At 34.8% G+C, this 16,885-nt stretch overlaps 2 protein-coding genes across 2 annotated transcripts in view; one reads left to right on the top strand and one right to left on the bottom strand.

Annotated features, from left to right (window-relative positions):
* Positions 1–3,153: 3,153 nt before the first annotated feature.
* On the bottom strand, positions 3,154–6,492 carry LOC111483339 (pheophytinase, chloroplastic-like). Its single transcript, XM_023129518.1, has 7 exons — positions 6,128–6,492; positions 5,919–6,020; positions 5,674–5,812; positions 4,825–4,995; positions 4,019–4,262; positions 3,706–3,797; positions 3,154–3,532 (listed from the first exon to the last, which is right to left on the bottom strand). The coding sequence occupies exons 1-7, from the start codon at positions 6,228–6,230 to the stop codon at positions 3,265–3,267; spliced, it is 1,119 nt and encodes a 372-aa protein (XP_022985286.1). The 5' UTR covers positions 6,231–6,492; the 3' UTR covers positions 3,154–3,264.
* A 546-nt stretch (positions 6,493–7,038) lies between these two features.
* Positions 7,039–16,885, top strand: part of LOC111483124 (pyridine nucleotide-disulfide oxidoreductase domain-containing protein 2-like) — a 15,179-nt gene continuing 5,332 nt past the window's right edge. Inside the window, exons 1-10 of the mRNA XM_023129263.1 lie at positions 7,039–7,385; positions 7,500–7,661; positions 8,415–8,594; positions 8,859–8,916; positions 9,835–9,885; positions 11,676–11,758; positions 12,959–13,046; positions 14,788–14,829; positions 14,896–14,970; positions 15,123–15,191. Coding sequence (XP_022985031.1) covers positions 7,129–7,385; positions 7,500–7,661; positions 8,415–8,594; positions 8,859–8,916; positions 9,835–9,885; positions 11,676–11,758; positions 12,959–13,046; positions 14,788–14,829; positions 14,896–14,970; positions 15,123–15,191 — 1,065 coding nt within the window. The 5' untranslated portion in view covers positions 7,039–7,128. The remainder of the gene's footprint in view (positions 7,386–7,499; positions 7,662–8,414; positions 8,595–8,858; positions 8,917–9,834; positions 9,886–11,675; positions 11,759–12,958; positions 13,047–14,787; positions 14,830–14,895; positions 14,971–15,122; positions 15,192–16,885) is intronic.

Here is a 16,885-nt window from a genome sequence, read left to right as displayed (position 1 = left end):
TGTCGCTTGCCGGCTCCGCCCTGCTTCTCTGTTCATTGGGTGACGCATAGCGGCGATTCTCTCTCCTCCTACGTGTTTTCAATTTCCAGATTGTTAGGTTTTCGCATTTTCGTTCTATTTTCTTCCGATTTTTTAATCTTCCAATCTGTAATCCAAATCAACTAAGTTTCCACACAAACATTGGAGATCTCATATTCTACTCCTACCATGTATTTTTCCTTTATTTGTTTATTGAATACAGAATGAATTACAGCCATCCAAAGATACAAAAAAAACTCACGTTTTCTGTTTTTGAACGGTTAACTCAAACTCCAATTAAACTACGACTTTCATCCAGAAATCCTTCAAGAAACCTGTATAAATCCTATTTTAGTTCCATACCTCAAAAACTCCAAATCTATCACTCAAGAAACTCCTCAGATCTAGGTAAAATTGAAACGAGAAGTTCGAAACCTTACCTTGTTCATTCTTGGATTTTCTTGCCGGAATGGGCGAATCCATCACCCAAACTCTTCCTCCAGCACCGAGAGGAGTCTTGATTCGAAGTTTCTTGCCTTGGATTCGATCTCCAACGGCGGATTTGAGGCGGGCGGCTTCTCTTCCAAAACCCTTAACTTCTTCTCCCTTCTTCTTTCTCCTCTCTTCTTTCTTTCTCTTTCTTGTTATGACCCAACTAACCAGACCCCTCAAGTAAGAGTACGACCATTTTGCCCCTATGTTGACCTTGCCCTTTTTTTTTTTTAATAATATTTATCTTATAACTATCCCGAGCATAGTTTCCTTCTTCATCAACTCAAGCCTCGGTCTCCTCGGCCTCCCAAGCTCGGGTGATTCAATAACAATAACTAATTAAGCAATAGTCTCAATAATCTCAATATCCAAGCAACAACCAAGAGTCATAAAACTAGAAAGAAATCTAAACTAGAAAATTAACAATTGATTCTACATAATGAAATCGTGATTAGCTATGAAGCATGAACACGTATATGGCACAAACATAAAGAAATGTTAACTTCAAAAGGTCTAGGAGATTATTATTATTCTTTTTTATATCTGTGAGTGTTTGGGCCAGCTTGCACACATCTCGACTAATTTTACAAAAGAACCCACCAAACCATGCAGCAGTGGATGCTAAGAAAAACTTGTACGATATTAAATCTTAAATAGGTGACTATCATGCATGATTTAAAAAATATATATATGTACATCTAAATCACTCTAGTGCTAAAAAAAGGTTTTGTTAGGATGCTTATAATGTAAAAATATTCAAAATAGAATTCAACCAACTTATCAACTTTCTAATTCTTTAATATCTTAATGAAAAGGAAATTTTTAAGTCAACAATGCTATTAATTGACATGTATTTCACTTTCAAAACACTCATTCGATACATGTTTATTGTGCTTAACAACGGTTTCAAACATGTCAAAATTGTACTCAATTTGTTCAACTAGTATCAAACATATGTATACTGTGCTCAACAAATGGCCTACACATGTAAGACATGGACACATTATCCAAATTGAAGCTTCTGTACTTCATAAGTAATCATAATATTAAGGAAATTGAAGTGTTTCAAATGTGATTGGTACATCAAGGAATGCAACACCACACGTAAATGATTAAATCAATTATGCTTAAAATACTCCCGAAGGAGATATGAAGCGTAGTTTGAAAATTTTAACAACTCATAATTACCAAAACAGTATAGAAAAAACAATAAGAAATCCAATCTTAACCCAAAACTTAAACTAAACAAACAATGAGTTCAATCCTAAAAATCCTACCAGCACTTGAAGAAGAGGGAGGTTTTCTTACTAAGATATCTGTCAGACTACCTTCCGTATGAGGTGACTGCAACATCGGTGTTGTCTATAATACGAAATAATCCAAATGAAATTCTAAATTCAGATCCAAGTTCGACAAACTCAAAGAAATTAGGTGTAAATAATCTCCAAGTCTCAAACGAAAAGAGAGATAACAAATGAGCTTACGATTTCCAGTGACTTGTGCCTCTCTGAGATAGGATCAACAGCTTCTGATCGCTCCGACTCGGTGGAGATTACATCAGCTGGCCTGTTCAAGGGTAGCAACACACATTAAGAAGGGAGAAAAGTGAGAAAAATGTATAGAGCTACTGTAAAAACTAAGCAATGCCGCTCACTGATAGCGCGAGAGTGAAAGCCTCCATATCTCGAGACTCTCGGAGATGGACTGCAATCAGTGAAAGCTCCGATGCAACCAAAGGGATGGAAAAAGACGAATCGAAGGCCCTGAACTAAGTGAAAGAGTCAGTTTCGGCTCAACCGACGCACCTTTTTTTTTTTTTTTTTTTTTTTTTTTTTTTTTTTTTTTTTTTTTTTTTTTTTTTTTTTTTTTTTTTTTTTTTTTTTTTTTTTTTTTTTTTTTTTTTTNTATCACCACATAGTCCAATGCAGTCTAGTCTCCTCAATTCCACATTGGAAGATAAGAATCTTTATGAGATTCCAAATTTTAGGCAAGTTTCTCATGGAATCAGATTTTTTTTTTTTTTTTTTTTTTTTTTTTTTTTTTTCATTTATTGTTTTTAGGTTAAACTACAAGTTTTACAGGGTTAAAACTTTAATATCTAATAAATTTGTTATTTTTTAATTTGGATGTCCAATTAAATTTTAATTTTCCAATTTTGTGTTCCTTGTCCTTCAAGTTATTTTTTATATAAATATATATATATATATATATATATATATATATATATATATATTTATTTTCTAAAAGTCAAAATTTATCCCGACATAAAATTTTATTAAATTTTATTTTTAATAGGTTAATTAATTTTTAAATATTTTAAATATGTCAAAATTATTAGACACATAATAAAAAATTTGAACTACTGATATTTTCATTTTAATTTATTTTTAGGTTAATTACTAAAAGAAAGATCATCCGGATATCCTCTTCGGATCATATCTCGAATTCACTCAAAAAAGAATAAAGAAACAAAAGGGAGGAGGAACGTGTGATCTCATGACCTCGAGACAATTTCGCACCATAAAGCGGAGGTTAGGGAGTTACCAAGTTACCATATTTGCTTATAACACAATAATAGCTTATCCCGAGCTGAAAATATATTTGCTGTTTCTAAAATAACAAAATATTTTGTTGTTTACCACATTTAATAAAAATTAATTTCAAACTAATAATAAGATTTCATTTGAAAAGTATACATAAATCTCAAAATGGAGTGAAGATTCACAAGTGACAGTAAAATTTTGAGAGAGTTTTTCAGAGTGTTGGTTGAGCTTGTTGCAGGGTTGCCAGCCAATCCATTAAAGCTGAGTTGACAAGCTCTGGAACTTCATCATGTGGGCAATGGCCTGCTTTCAAATGTACAACAGTTGTGTTGGGATAGAACTCTTTGATTCTGTTGGCCTTAGCAGGTCCAACCCATGGATCTAAGTCACCCCACAGCAACAACAATGGGCAACACAGCTCACTCAGCACACTGTTTAGTGTATATTTGCTTTGATTGAACATGAATCTCGTCATCAATCTGCACCGAAATCGACAAACTTCATGTTCCGAGCAATGACTATGATTCACTTATCCATGTATTAAACTATCACGAGTTTCAAAATCCTAAGTTGATAGGTAAGAGTACGTCGATCTTTTATGTATATTTCTAATACATCACCTTTTCCAAATACGGGGAAGTAAAACGCATACCTGTAATAAACTTCTCTAGCATTCGGGTCGGCTGCTGGCCTTGTTATAGACTCTACCAGATAGTCATCCACATTTTCAGAATTTATGTACACCTGTAAGGGAAACCGAGATGAATTAAAAGACATTCAAGCGGGTGTCACAATCGCACTTTCAAGCATGACCGTGACACACGGCAACCTGAAATGCTTACAAAACGTGGATCACCATTTCAGACAAACAATTAGTTATTTTTGGTATAATGTTAGTTGGCACTGAACATGATCTCCAATAGCCTGACAATGCCCTAAAACAAAGAGCTTAGCAATCCACTTACACTCTTCAAAACAGAAACAATTCTAGCTGGTTGCTTAGTTTGCCAGAAAAGAACTCCAAGAAAGATCCGTTGAAAAAAATCTTTCAGTGGCTTCACGAGGAATTTCTGGAAGCTTGTTTCTCCTTTTGGCTCATCTGTCAACTTATTTGTGTCTCCGAACTGCCCTGCGGAGTTTAGTAATACGACTCCGCGAACTTGCTCCGGCAACCCTGCTGCTGAAACCAAGGCGGTAAATCCTCCGAGGCTGCCAAAGACCATTAAATAGAGGCACTTCAAATGCAACATCAAGAATTAGTTTGAATTAAAAGCCTAGTCCCGCCCCAGCCACCCCTACTGACAACCAACATGGATAAACATTAATCTTTTGCTTTGCCATTGTAACCGTAGATTATAACATCTAAAACAAACCACAATGAAGAAAGGAAGCTAATTTTAACAATGGTCGTACCAAACTGAAATATGAGGAAACAATAGAATTACAATAGGTTAAGACTCGAAAAGTCGAGTTGAGACATAAGTTGAAGTAGACTCTACAAGTGAGTGCATGCAACTTAGAACACACATGCTTTGTATCCAAAAAAATGGGTGCACACTTTGAAACATGTAGGTCTTTAGACATTGAAATGATAGCTAAAACACCTGATGGTGCCATCTTCACAAAATTGCAGGCATATAAATAATACCCTTTAGTTTGCTTTTATGAATGACTGTCATGTTTTAGAACAAACTGAAGTTCTTTGTGTCAAAATTGTGTATTTGAAAGTGGCCTTTTGTACTACAAACTTATATTCAGTCCATTTTATTACCTGTTCCCAACTAAAACTGCGGGCTGTTTTACTATTTCCTTCATAAAATCGACAACTTGGTCCCTCCAGACCATGGCATCGTACTCAATAATTGCTTTATCACTCCACCCAAATCCCAGCAAGTCTAAGGCATAAACCTTGTACTTTTTAGCCAGCTCTGGTATGTTATACCTTCATTTAGGGAAAAAAACCATAAAAGACAAGGAATTGTTAGGATGGCACAACAATGCAAATACTCAATCTAGATGAACACAAAGAACAAGAGAGAGAAATGCAAAGAGTAACATTGACTATTATGACTTTTGTATGTAAAGTAAGAGAGAATATAGAAAGTTTCAAAGCACTACCTAAGAAGTATATATATATATATAGTTCAGTTCATATATTTAGTTTTACTAACATAACCATCTACTATACATAACTATTTACTATATATATATATATATAGCTCTATCAGCTTTTTATTATAAATGGTCGTCTAGAACATTTTGCATATATAGTTTTACTATAGACATATATAACAATTGAATAACCTATAAATAAATAAACAACACACCCGGCAACCCAACAGGAATCACTCAATTTATCGACAACAAGGATACAGTTAAGTTGCCACAAGACGCAGAAGTTCAAGTTCTTTGATTCATTCCATTCCATTCCTTAACACGTGAACTCAAATATTAATCATAATCCAAAGTTCCAATGCCTTGATTATTATATGAAGTTGAAACAAGAAGATATAGAATTTGAACTTAAGATCTAACGCCGAAAACTTAAGAGAACTTAATAGTTTTTCAACTCATTCATTAAAGTACAACGATTAAGTAGAAAAAGGCAACTAAATCAAACCTCCAATGAAATACAGAAGCACCAAAACCATGAATAAGAACTATTGGAGGACCTTCCCCTTGTACAACATAATGTATCTTGTGACCCCGCCACGTCCAGAAGTTATAACCTTCTGGCTTGAAAGGCAATCTTTCAATCCCTACAGAAATAACATAGCAAGACTTAGCCAAGCTGCATTGAATAACTCACTAGAAAACCCCATTAAAGAGGTCAAATATATACACACACACATAAAAGACTCTGACCTTGAGCAGGCTGCATAACCACAGAAGAGCCCATAACTGAAACTCCAGAAGCCACAATTCCTCTAATGGCAAAACTTCTCCTGTTCATAACACATTTGCTTCCTCCGAGTAGAAATCCAAACTCAAACAATTCAGTACTTAGAATCCGAAACTAGAAACACATAGAAAATGGTGACAAAAACAAAAAAAGAGGAATCTATAAATCTTACTATGTCGAAATGCTCTCCTCAGAGGAACAAATGCTGAGTTAGCAGTAAGGGCATAGAGCTCTGTCTTATGCGACGGCGCAATGCCGCTGGGCGAGGAAATCATCGAGAAGGGAAAAGATTATGCTACAATGTTCTAGATACTAAAGAATTAAGACGTTGAGTAAACTGTAAAAGTCTTGCAAACGGAATCAAAAATCTAAAATCACGGCAGGTGGGGCTCGCCATTTGAGAGCTTAAAGCGTGTAATATCTGTGGCTGGTGTGCATTGGGGCGTTGTGGCAAGATCCTGGCCAATGCTCGTTCAGATTTATACCATTTTAGGCTTCTGGTGAAAGATGACAAGCTGCCAATTGTTTCTTCGACTTGAAAGGGACCCCAAGAAAAACGATCTCTCTGTAAACACTGTTTCTCAAACCAGTTCTCCACCCGTTCAGATTTATTGAAAGTTGTGTTCGTCTAACAGGACCTTGACATCAATAACCTGTTTTTATTGGGAATAATTTGAATAAATATAATATTTACGAAAACTCTCTTTCGAAATCTCTCTGCTCCCGTTTTATAAAACTTTCTTCTTGAATTGAGACGCTCGAACATATGTCGCTTGGCCGTAGGCGATAACGAATAAACTTAACTCACTTGTTGTGCTAAGAAGTGAGTGTTGCACAAACAAATCTGCTACCATCAAAGTGTGATTGTAACTGTTGGATGAAAGTGTCCCACATTGGTTAATTTAGGGAATGATCATGAGTTTATTGGTATGAGGCATTTTGTAAAGTCCAAATCAAAACCATGAGAGCTTATGCTCAAAATGACAATATCATACCATTTGAAGAGTCTGTTTGTCTAATATGGTATGCCAATAAATTGGAGAATGGAGAGGTTAGTCTAACAAGAAGTAGCTCCTCTCTCATCCCCCATTTTCATTTTCGCGGCAAACTATTCCACTGAATACTATCTCCATTTCTGTTCCTCATCAATCCACAGTCACACTCTCGCAAACAATGTGGCGGCGGAGTTTCAGCAGCGCCGCCGGATCTGCGGCCGTCTTGAAGAATCAGAAATGGGATGCGTTGGTAATCGGCGGTGGCCACAATGGCCTTACCGCTGCCGCGTACCTAGCTCGTGGCGGTCTCTCCGTCGCAGTACTTGAGCGACGCCATGTACTCGGCGGAGCTGCCGTGACTGAAGAACTCATCCCCGGCTTTAAATTCTCCCGGTGCAGTTACCTACAGAGTCTCCTCCGCCCATCTGTCATCAAGTCGGTTTAACTGTTTTTATAATCTAATCCGTTTGTTTGCTTTTCATTCCTGGTTCAAGTCACTGAGTTTACTTATCGATCATTTTTTTAAAAATCATCTCTAATGGAGGTCAGGGAATTAGAGCTAGCGAGGCACGGATTAAAGCTTTTAAAGAGGAACCCATCATCTTTTACGCCTTGTTTGGATGGGCGATATCTTTTGTTAGGTCCTAATAAGGATCTTAATTATTCAGAAATTTCCAAGTTCTCCAAACGAGACGCTGACGCTTATCCCAGGTCTTTATCCTTCCCTTTTTGCATGTTTGTATTATTGATCCGCTAATGCCAAAGCAACTCTAATGTTGGGCTTATGTTTGAGTAAGAATGATTGAAATTTTGAAAAGGATGTATAATCATGGTGTTTATCAAACCGTTTACACCAATATATAGCTTGGAAAACAATTGTTGAAAAGTTTTGTGTAGGTATGTGTCTATTCTGCAAATATTCTTTGATTTTTTTCTTTCCACATATTTCAAAAGAAAGCCACGATGAAGTTTTTTCATAATAGGGCTTTTGCATTTTTAAAAGGGTGGTACGTTAAGACCATATCCAAAAATTCCTTTAGCTCCCTAGGAAATGTGAGATGTCACCGAATATATTGAGAATCGTTGTCCAAAAATTATGAGCATACGTACATTGCATAAACAAGTGGCTTTGTAATTCGTTTTCTTTCTTGCATAATCGACACCCATTGAGAAACAATTGAGAAAGAGAATGTAAATTGAAGAATTACATTTTCTAAGAATAGCAAAGAATACATAGGCTTATGAACTTCGAATGACGTCATAGAATGCCCGACAAGATGCTGGGCTGTGCGACATTGTCTATTGACTGACTTAGTTAAGTCTTCAATATGTTTGAAGTTGTTTACTGTATCTAAAATCCGAATCTTCTATTAACCACACTTTTGTTCATTCTCAAACATGTTCGACTATGTTTAATAGATAAAACGTGAGTATCTTAAAATCTTCCATTTTTGGTGCATACAGATATGAGGCTCAATTAGAAAGGTTCTGTAAATTCATGGATCTTCTTCTGGACTCACCCACGCCAGAGATCCTGCATGACATTTCATCTCTTAAACATCGGCTGGGGGATAAGTTAAAAAATTCAACTTTTTGGGCAAAATGTCTTCGAAGCGCTCTTTCTTTGGGGCAAAAGGATATGGTGTAGGAGATCTATCTCTATTATTTATTTGTATGTGTTCATCTAATCTAGTTTTATTGAAAAATGCTGAATTTTTTGTCAATTTCTTATTGAACTTTTGCTTTAAAGGGACTCCATTTTTTTTAGTAGTGTTGCCATTTTAAAGTATGAGTTCGTGGAAATATTTTTGTTTAAATTTCAATTCACGAGCTGGCTGAGCATCCCTTTTAAATGCGTTTCTTTTTAATACGATCCATTTTCAAGTATGTTGTTATTGATTTTTGCAGAGACTTCATGGACCTTCTGTTTTCTCCGTCTTCGAAGGTCTTAAACAATTGGTTTGAGGTTGTCATCTAATTTTTTAATGTTTGTTCTACTCTTTCAAATACTGACCATCTTAATTGTTCTATTTGTATTCGATATAAGAGTGATCAACTTCCTCTCCCTCCACCTCCGCCAGTCAATTTTCTATCTTGCACTTGAAATTTAAACTATGTTCTTGTTTCACATTTCTTAATTTTAGTCTTTGAAGTATATTTTTCTCATTTTTCCAGAGTTCTTGCCAGATGTGATTCCATTATACAGTCAACTGATTCTACTGCAAATTGGAAATCATTTTTCTCAGTACTTCATTTTAGCCTTTGAGCCTTTGATAATTACTTTATAACCAATAATTTATGAAGTTGACTTTGCAACGAATTTGTTGCCTGTCTGTCTTCTAGCCATACCTTCTGTCATTTCTCAATATTTTGAATTACATTACCTTCGTAAGATATACAAGAAGCATAGATACATTAGTTTAACTAGCATATTTGTGTCAGACATTTGAACACTTTGATACTCGTTGGACATGTATATAAACACTCTTTAGCGCTATAGATGTGTTCGACACTGGTTGCACAAAATCAATATAGGTCCAACATTTATCAGACACGGATCAAACACGTGTAAAGTACACTAAATAGTCACATGATAATATAGGACAAAAAATAAATAAAGTTTGAGAGAGAAATACATCAAACTCATTTTTTAAGCATGTATAAACTTATTTCAAGCATGTATAAACTTATTGACTTTGAGTTTTCTAGTACAAAAATGTATATTTTAATAAATGGGTCCTTGTCTTGTCTATGTCCTAGATTTTTAAAATTGACTTGTCACTGTATCAATGTCATGTGGTATCCGTATCCGTACTTCTTACTATATTTGATGATGAAATTGTTTGTAGTTTCTCTAACAAATTCTTCATCACATATTATTTAGGGAGATGTTCTGAAAGCTACACTTGCAACAGATGCTATCATAGGGACGGTGGTAAGGATTCTTATATGTCAACAATCTATATATATATATGCTTAGAATATAATTAAATAAATTTTAAACTAGTAAAATTTCATACTATACTATCTTGACACTCGTCTTCCCAACTCATTCGCCTTTTTTTATATCCATGGATGCCTTTCTTTTCTTGCCCGCTTTTCTCATGGCTTCCTCCGACTAGAACTATGCTCCTCAATCAACTCTTATTGAGACAAAGAAATTCTTGTTGAAGATAGATGGCTTTTACTTGCTAACCTCAAACTCCTCACTCTCTCTTTGAAATATCCAGGAGCATCATAGCCAATCTTTATTACATTTGGTTGCCAAAAAAACTCATAAGATGTTAAATCCTAGATAGGTGGCCACCATACAACCCTTATTTTTCATCGGCTTTAGTGACCATTAGGCCAACCCATGGTGGTTGTTTCCTACTTCTCATCATTCCCCACCATTTGAAAACCCTTAAAGATAAATGCTCGACCATCCAACTTCATACGTAGAAATTCCCTCAAGAGACTCCCAATTGAAAAACAATATTTGGTTTTCCCCTTCAGATTGTTTCTTTGATTTTTGAGGAATGAAGTGTTTTGATGTTTCTTATAAAAAAATAAATAATAATAATTAAAAAAAACACTGTTTTTTTTTTTCTTGGGTTGGCATAGAGGTTATTAAAACACTTCTCTGGAAAATCTTACCCCCCACTCACTGCCGCTGTTCAATGCTAAGGATCGAGAATAAAATCCTAAGCAGTCACCTCTTTGAGATATAAAAGTTTCAGCTTTCTTGCTACTAAATTTCATGGAGTTCGATAGTTCTACTAGTGTAGTTCAGATTCTCTAATTGGCCTACCTAAGATTTTCCCAAAATGAAAGAAGCTATTGCATCAAACCTCCTTGGGTTGGCATATTGGTCATTAAGGGCCGTGGTCTGACACTTAAGATCATGAATTAAATCCTTAGGAGGCACTTATTTGGGATATTAAAGACTTAGCTTTCTTGCTTCCAAATATTATGGAGTTCGATGGTTCTATTAGTGAAGTTAGATTCACTAATTGGCCTAACGTAGATTTTCCCAAAAATGAAAGAGACCTTTATATCAAACCACATTTGATTGACCTAGTGATCAATAAAGACCAAAGTAAGTGAGAAAGGAGTTTAGAAGGTATAGGTTTGAGTTATGGTGGCCACCTACTTTGGATCTAATAACCTACCAGTTTTCTTGACAATCAAATGTAGTAGGATTAGACAGTTGTGCTATGAGAATACTTGAGGTGTGTGCAAGCTAAAAGAAAAGAAAAACAATTAAATCTATTACTTTGAGATACTCTGTCAACTTGAACGCTGACAACATATAATTGGTTATTCAATCATATTAGTTGACGTCTGATAGAGCTCAAATTTTTAACATTTGTATATTCATCTCTCAGCAATCTGCTCCCATTTAACATAGTATACCACTATTCAATCATATTTAACATTGAATACCACTATTTGATCATATTAGTTGTTGTGCTATAGTCATACAAAGCTCAAATTTTTAAACACTAGTACATTTTATCTCAATGCAATCCGTTCTTATTTCACATGCTTCAATTTTCCTTTGTCAAGAGGCATAATATGAAGAAACAATTACTTTTGGATGTTTTTGTTAAATCGTTGTGATTATTATTACTTTTTGATTCTGTAATTGGACAAGGATGTGCTTAATATTGTCAATTATACAGAATCAGAATACTAACAGTAACAACTATCTTTACCTACTTGACTTCGTAGTTCATATTGTAGGGAAGTGTGCACACACCTGGTAGTGGATATGTGCTACTTCATCATGTGATGGGTGAAACTGATGGGGATCGTGGTATCTGGTCGTATGTATTCCAGTTTTTGGTTTGACATGTAAATTGCAAAGCATAGAGTAGAAACTGTGAATTACCTGTTGTTCCTTTTCATTTATATGAGATTTAAAAGCATTGATTTTTCGAAGGGCACACGGATTTGTATCTTGTTTAAAAATATGAAGTAGCCTGGTTGAAAATTTGTTTACTAGCTAGCTCCATGTCAGGGTCCAAACATTGATGATAATCATAGTTCCATTCGATTTTTGGCATTTTTGTATGTTGTCATTATTTATTTTTTTGGGTAAGAAATCAAGCTTTCATAAAGAAAAATAAAAGAACGTACAAGGACATACAAAAAACAAGCCCACAAAAGAGGTTTCAATACTAACTACCGGAATGGACCCCAATCCAAACGAATGAGACCAAGCTGGTAATTACAAAAAGCCCAATGAACGGACATCTATGAAGATGCATTAAACCAAGCGACCTCCCAAACCTACTCCCAAGATCTCTCAATCCTTCTAAAAATTCTACTAGAGAAGCCAAATCCCGCAAAAAATATCAAAGAAACAAGCATTTTTTTCAACATTTATTTGATCCTTCATTAACTTTTCAAGCTTGTATTTCTATGGACTACAAATCTTAAATATATTTTCTAACAATTTTAAATTTTAATTTTCCTACAAATCTTGGCTTATTTTATGAGTGGGTTATTGTATAAATTTGATCTTATGGCATTGTATTGTAAGGTGAGAGAATGTATTATCTTGCACAACTGGAGACCCTTCCTTCCATCGTGTTCAATCCTTCCTTCCATCGTGTTCAAGGACATACACTTCCTAAGGAGTTTGAAAGAAAAATTCAAACAAACAATGCTAGAAGAGTTATAAAGCAAACACCATTGAGCCCTGAAGTTAGCTAGATCAAAGCACTTTAGTCGATATGATAAATATGAATTGGGTTTTTTTTTTCTTTGTAGTAACCAGCGAATAGTGTAGAATAGGAAGCTGGGTTTTCTCTTTTGTTCTTGAAATATGTTTTTATTTCCCCATTGTTGAGTTCCCATATGGATGTACTATTATTTTTCTTTAAACCAGTGATAAATGTTTCTTGCCTTTTTTTTTTTTTTTTTTGTTCTCAATGAAAGCACATTTATTCTTCAAAAAAAAAATCTAATTTTATGAAAACATTGTTCATTGAGGGTGTAGTTTAATTAAAAGTTTCTCCCAGGTATGTTGAAGGTGGTATGGGCTCTGTATCAATGGCCATTAGTAATGCAGCAAGGGAAGCAGGCGCTCATATTATCACAAATGCTGAGGTACAATTGCTTCTTTGTTTCTATTTTTGGATTATTTAAATTTTTTTTTTTTTTTTTTTTTGGATAAGATACAATTTTATTGATATTTGAAATTTACAAAAGGGATCTGCCATCCATGAGGTTTACAAAAAACCTTCTCAATTTACAATGAAGGAGGAATGATGGTAGGATCCAAAGGTATTAGACAATTTACACCAAGATATAGCGTGATAAACAACATTGTCGAGAGCGTAGTATAAGTTTGTTCCTTCTCCATGAATACTCTTTGTTTCTATTTTGGGATTAGAAAAAAATTATGGTTGAATTATATTAAAACCTGAACATAGATTATTTGATTAAGCACCAATAACCTTTCAATAACCTCCCGAAAGGTTTGAGATTCGCATCTCCACGTCCATCCCAAATTGAGCAAATAAAATAAGTATACAAAAGGGGAAACAAGATCGCAACCTATTCTTCTCTTTAACACAACTAAAATTTTCATTAATTATTGACACGTTCATATGTAATCAAAGACTCAAAAAAGAAGATTACTAGAAAATTTAACCAATTAAAGTTTACAGCATTGCCATTTCCAGATAAATTACGAAAAGCTATTGAATTGGTAAGTGAGGAAGCTCTCTGAAATTTAATTGAATCCAACAAACCATGAAATTGAATTTTAATCATGGTCTCTCTTGGGGTTTTTCTCGTCTCCATAGATATGTTTAAAGTTTTCTCTATAGAGAAGTTCTGCCTTTACTCAATAAAAAGCTGAAAGACTGATAACTTCAATTTAGCAAGCCTTGTCTCATGGTGTTTTTCTTGGACTCTCAATTATCTACCCTTTTGAAGTTTAATCATGGTTATGTTGATGTATAGAAAGTAAGATTTTTTTTGTATAGAAAACTAACTTTATTAAAAGATGGGTTCGATCACATCCCTCTTAGAACTCTCCTACAATGAACACATTTCTAATCCTCTCTAACCAAGATAAACCAAAGAATGGACAAGAATTGAGTCTACAAGTGAACCCAACCTCTTGGAACGTAGAGTCTATCATAACCTCTTCTAACGCCTTTGGGTGCTCAATCTCTGCACAAATGCTATTCTAAAATTCTATGAAAAAAAAAATCAAAATTTTAACTCTGATCAGGCATAACCACTAAATATGATTCAAATGTTCATATCCACCTCCCTCGCCTCTTTGCCTTCAAGGCTGGTCTTCTATTTTGGCTTCTGATAGCCCTTGCAAGTGTGAGTTTTAAGGCATGTTTAAGTCTGAGTTTCTGGGGAATTTTCTGGACAGAGATCTTTTTTGGTTTACTTGGGAGGAGGAAATCATAGATTTTTTGGAGACAGGTCATATTTGTTTGATTCCAATTTACTTCTTCTTGGTGGTGTTCAAATAAGTTATTTACAAGGGAAAATAAAAAATTGCTTATGTATGAATGAACAAGTGATAAATGATAATGAAAAACCAAACCTCTGCAAATCTCTTGGAAACCTCTTCTCTTGTACTTTTATGGTGGGTGGAGTTTCTTTTACCTCTGACCCTCTGGTTGTTCTTTAGTATTCTTTCTTATAAATATATTTCTCTATTTCCTATTTTAAAAAAGAACAAAACAAAACAAAGGAGCAGCTGGGTTGCCTCTCCGTAATAAATTACAGTCAATTCTTTGGGAAAATTAGTTATGTTAGTGCATGTAATTCATATTAATGCATAACCTCGCATGTCATTCTCATTTTTTTTTTTTGTTAGGTGTCAGAATTGATGGTTGAGGACTCTGGTAGAGTAAAAGGGGTTAGTATTTACATCCTGCTGACTTCGAAGTATTGATCATAAAGTGATGACACGGGAATTATATAGGTGCGTCTAGCCGATGGCACATGTGTGCAAGCCTCAACTGTTCTGTCAAATGCAACGCCTTATAAAACATTTATGGTAAGCATTGTAAACTTTTTAATGAATTTTAAGTACTGCTAGAAACATGCGGTCACATTAGCTGATTGACGCCTAATAAATTGTGATAATTTGTTGAATTCCACCACAGATATGATAATATCAATTGCACTTTGTACCTTTTATGCACACAGGAACTAATGCCTCCTGATATACTTCCTGATGAGTTTCTACGCGCTATTAAACATGTTGATTACCGATCTGTAAGATTTCTTCCTTTCTCTCTCTCTTTTTTTTTTTTAATTTTATTTTATTATTATTATTTTTTTTTTTATACAAGAAACAACGCTTTTCATTGAAGAAATGGAAAAAAAAGATACTAGCTCTACAAAGGAGAAAAACAGAAAAGAAAAAGAGCAATGTAAGAGAAGGAAATTGTGGGAAAGTAAAGGCGGCTAAGTTCAAATTAATACCTTGAAGAGAGAACCCCTAGAAAAGCTTAGAAGTTGGACACCAAAGTGAGGCCTTCGAATGTGCCACCTCAAAACGATTTAACTTTTATTGATGCCTGTCCTTTTGGAAGATTATTATTGATAAAGCAGAAAGAAGGTTTTCAACATGGTCATCATGTTATACTTCCAAAGTCGGAAGACTCACCTTAATACAAGCCACACAACTTACCACATGTTCCGATTTGAAATGCAACAAAAAGTGGCTACAGTCATAGAAAGGTTATTAGAAACTATCCGTGGAAAGATGGCCAACACCTTGTCCGATGGAGTATCATAAAACCTCCCACCCAGCAGACAAGAGAGGACTTGGTCTATTTTTAATAAAGGAGAAGAACAAGGCTCTCCTCACCAAATGGATGATATTATCGTGAAGACAATGCCTTGTGGAAAAAATTTATAAGGGCCAAATATACTCCTACGTTATATACAAATTGACCCCCTCCACCTCTGCAAAGGGGCCATGGACGTACACAAAAAACACCAAAACCTTGTCACCAGTCAAATTTGTCATAGGATGGGTGGAGGAAGCACATCTTTTTGGACTAACCTTGGACTAAAAACACCATGCTAACCTTTCAGTATCCACTTATGTATAGACTCTCTCGTAGGAAAACAACCACGATCAAAGAAACGTAGAATGATGTTAACAATTTATGGGACCTAAAGCTTAGTAGGTGCCTTTAGGATAATGAAACCATGGAATGGGCTGAATTGAGCCTTGACCTCGCGCTAGTTGTAATGTCTAAAGAAGCAGACTCATTGACATGGCTTCCTAGCGCTGACGGAGACTTCTCTACAAACTTTTTTATGATGGACATAGGGAAAAAAGGAGGCCATAAACACCACGCTAGCAAAGACAATATGGAAAGAAAATCACTCTAAAAAGGTGAAGTTCTTCATTTGGGAAATAGCGCATAAAGACATTAGCACAAGTGAAAATCAACATAAAAGAATGCCCTATATGACTCTATATCCAAGTTGGTACCCATTGTGCAATTACGAAGCCACTTATTTATGCAATACACGTACGCTCATAATTTCTTGAAAAGGATTCTCTTTCTTTTCGGATGACATCGCACTTTTCCCTAGTGAGGTAAAGAATTTATTGAAGATGACCTTAACATACCACCCCTTCAAGAATTCAAAAGTGTTTCTATGGAAAAATCTCATTATGGCTTTCTTTTGGAATCAATGAAAAGAAAAAAATAAAAGAGTGTTCACAAAGAACATGTAGATTGATACAAAGCTCTTCGATAGTATTGTTTACCACACTATATTGTCATACCTCCATTATTGTAAATTGGGAAGGTTTTTTTTCATAAACATCATGGATAACACATTCCTTTTGTAAATTTCAAACATCAATGAAATTGTCTCTTATAAAAAAAAATAATAATTAAAAAAAAAAAAAAAAAAAACTCTGATTTATTTCCAACCATAGTTCC

This window comes from Cucurbita maxima, unplaced genomic scaffold (genome assembly GCF_002738345.1).
Source record: "Cucurbita maxima cultivar Rimu unplaced genomic scaffold, Cmax_1.0 Cma_Scf00008, whole genome shotgun sequence".
Classification (NCBI taxonomy): Eukaryota; Viridiplantae; Streptophyta; class Magnoliopsida; order Cucurbitales; family Cucurbitaceae; genus Cucurbita; species Cucurbita maxima.
This window is presented reverse-complemented; position numbering and strand designations above follow the sequence as displayed.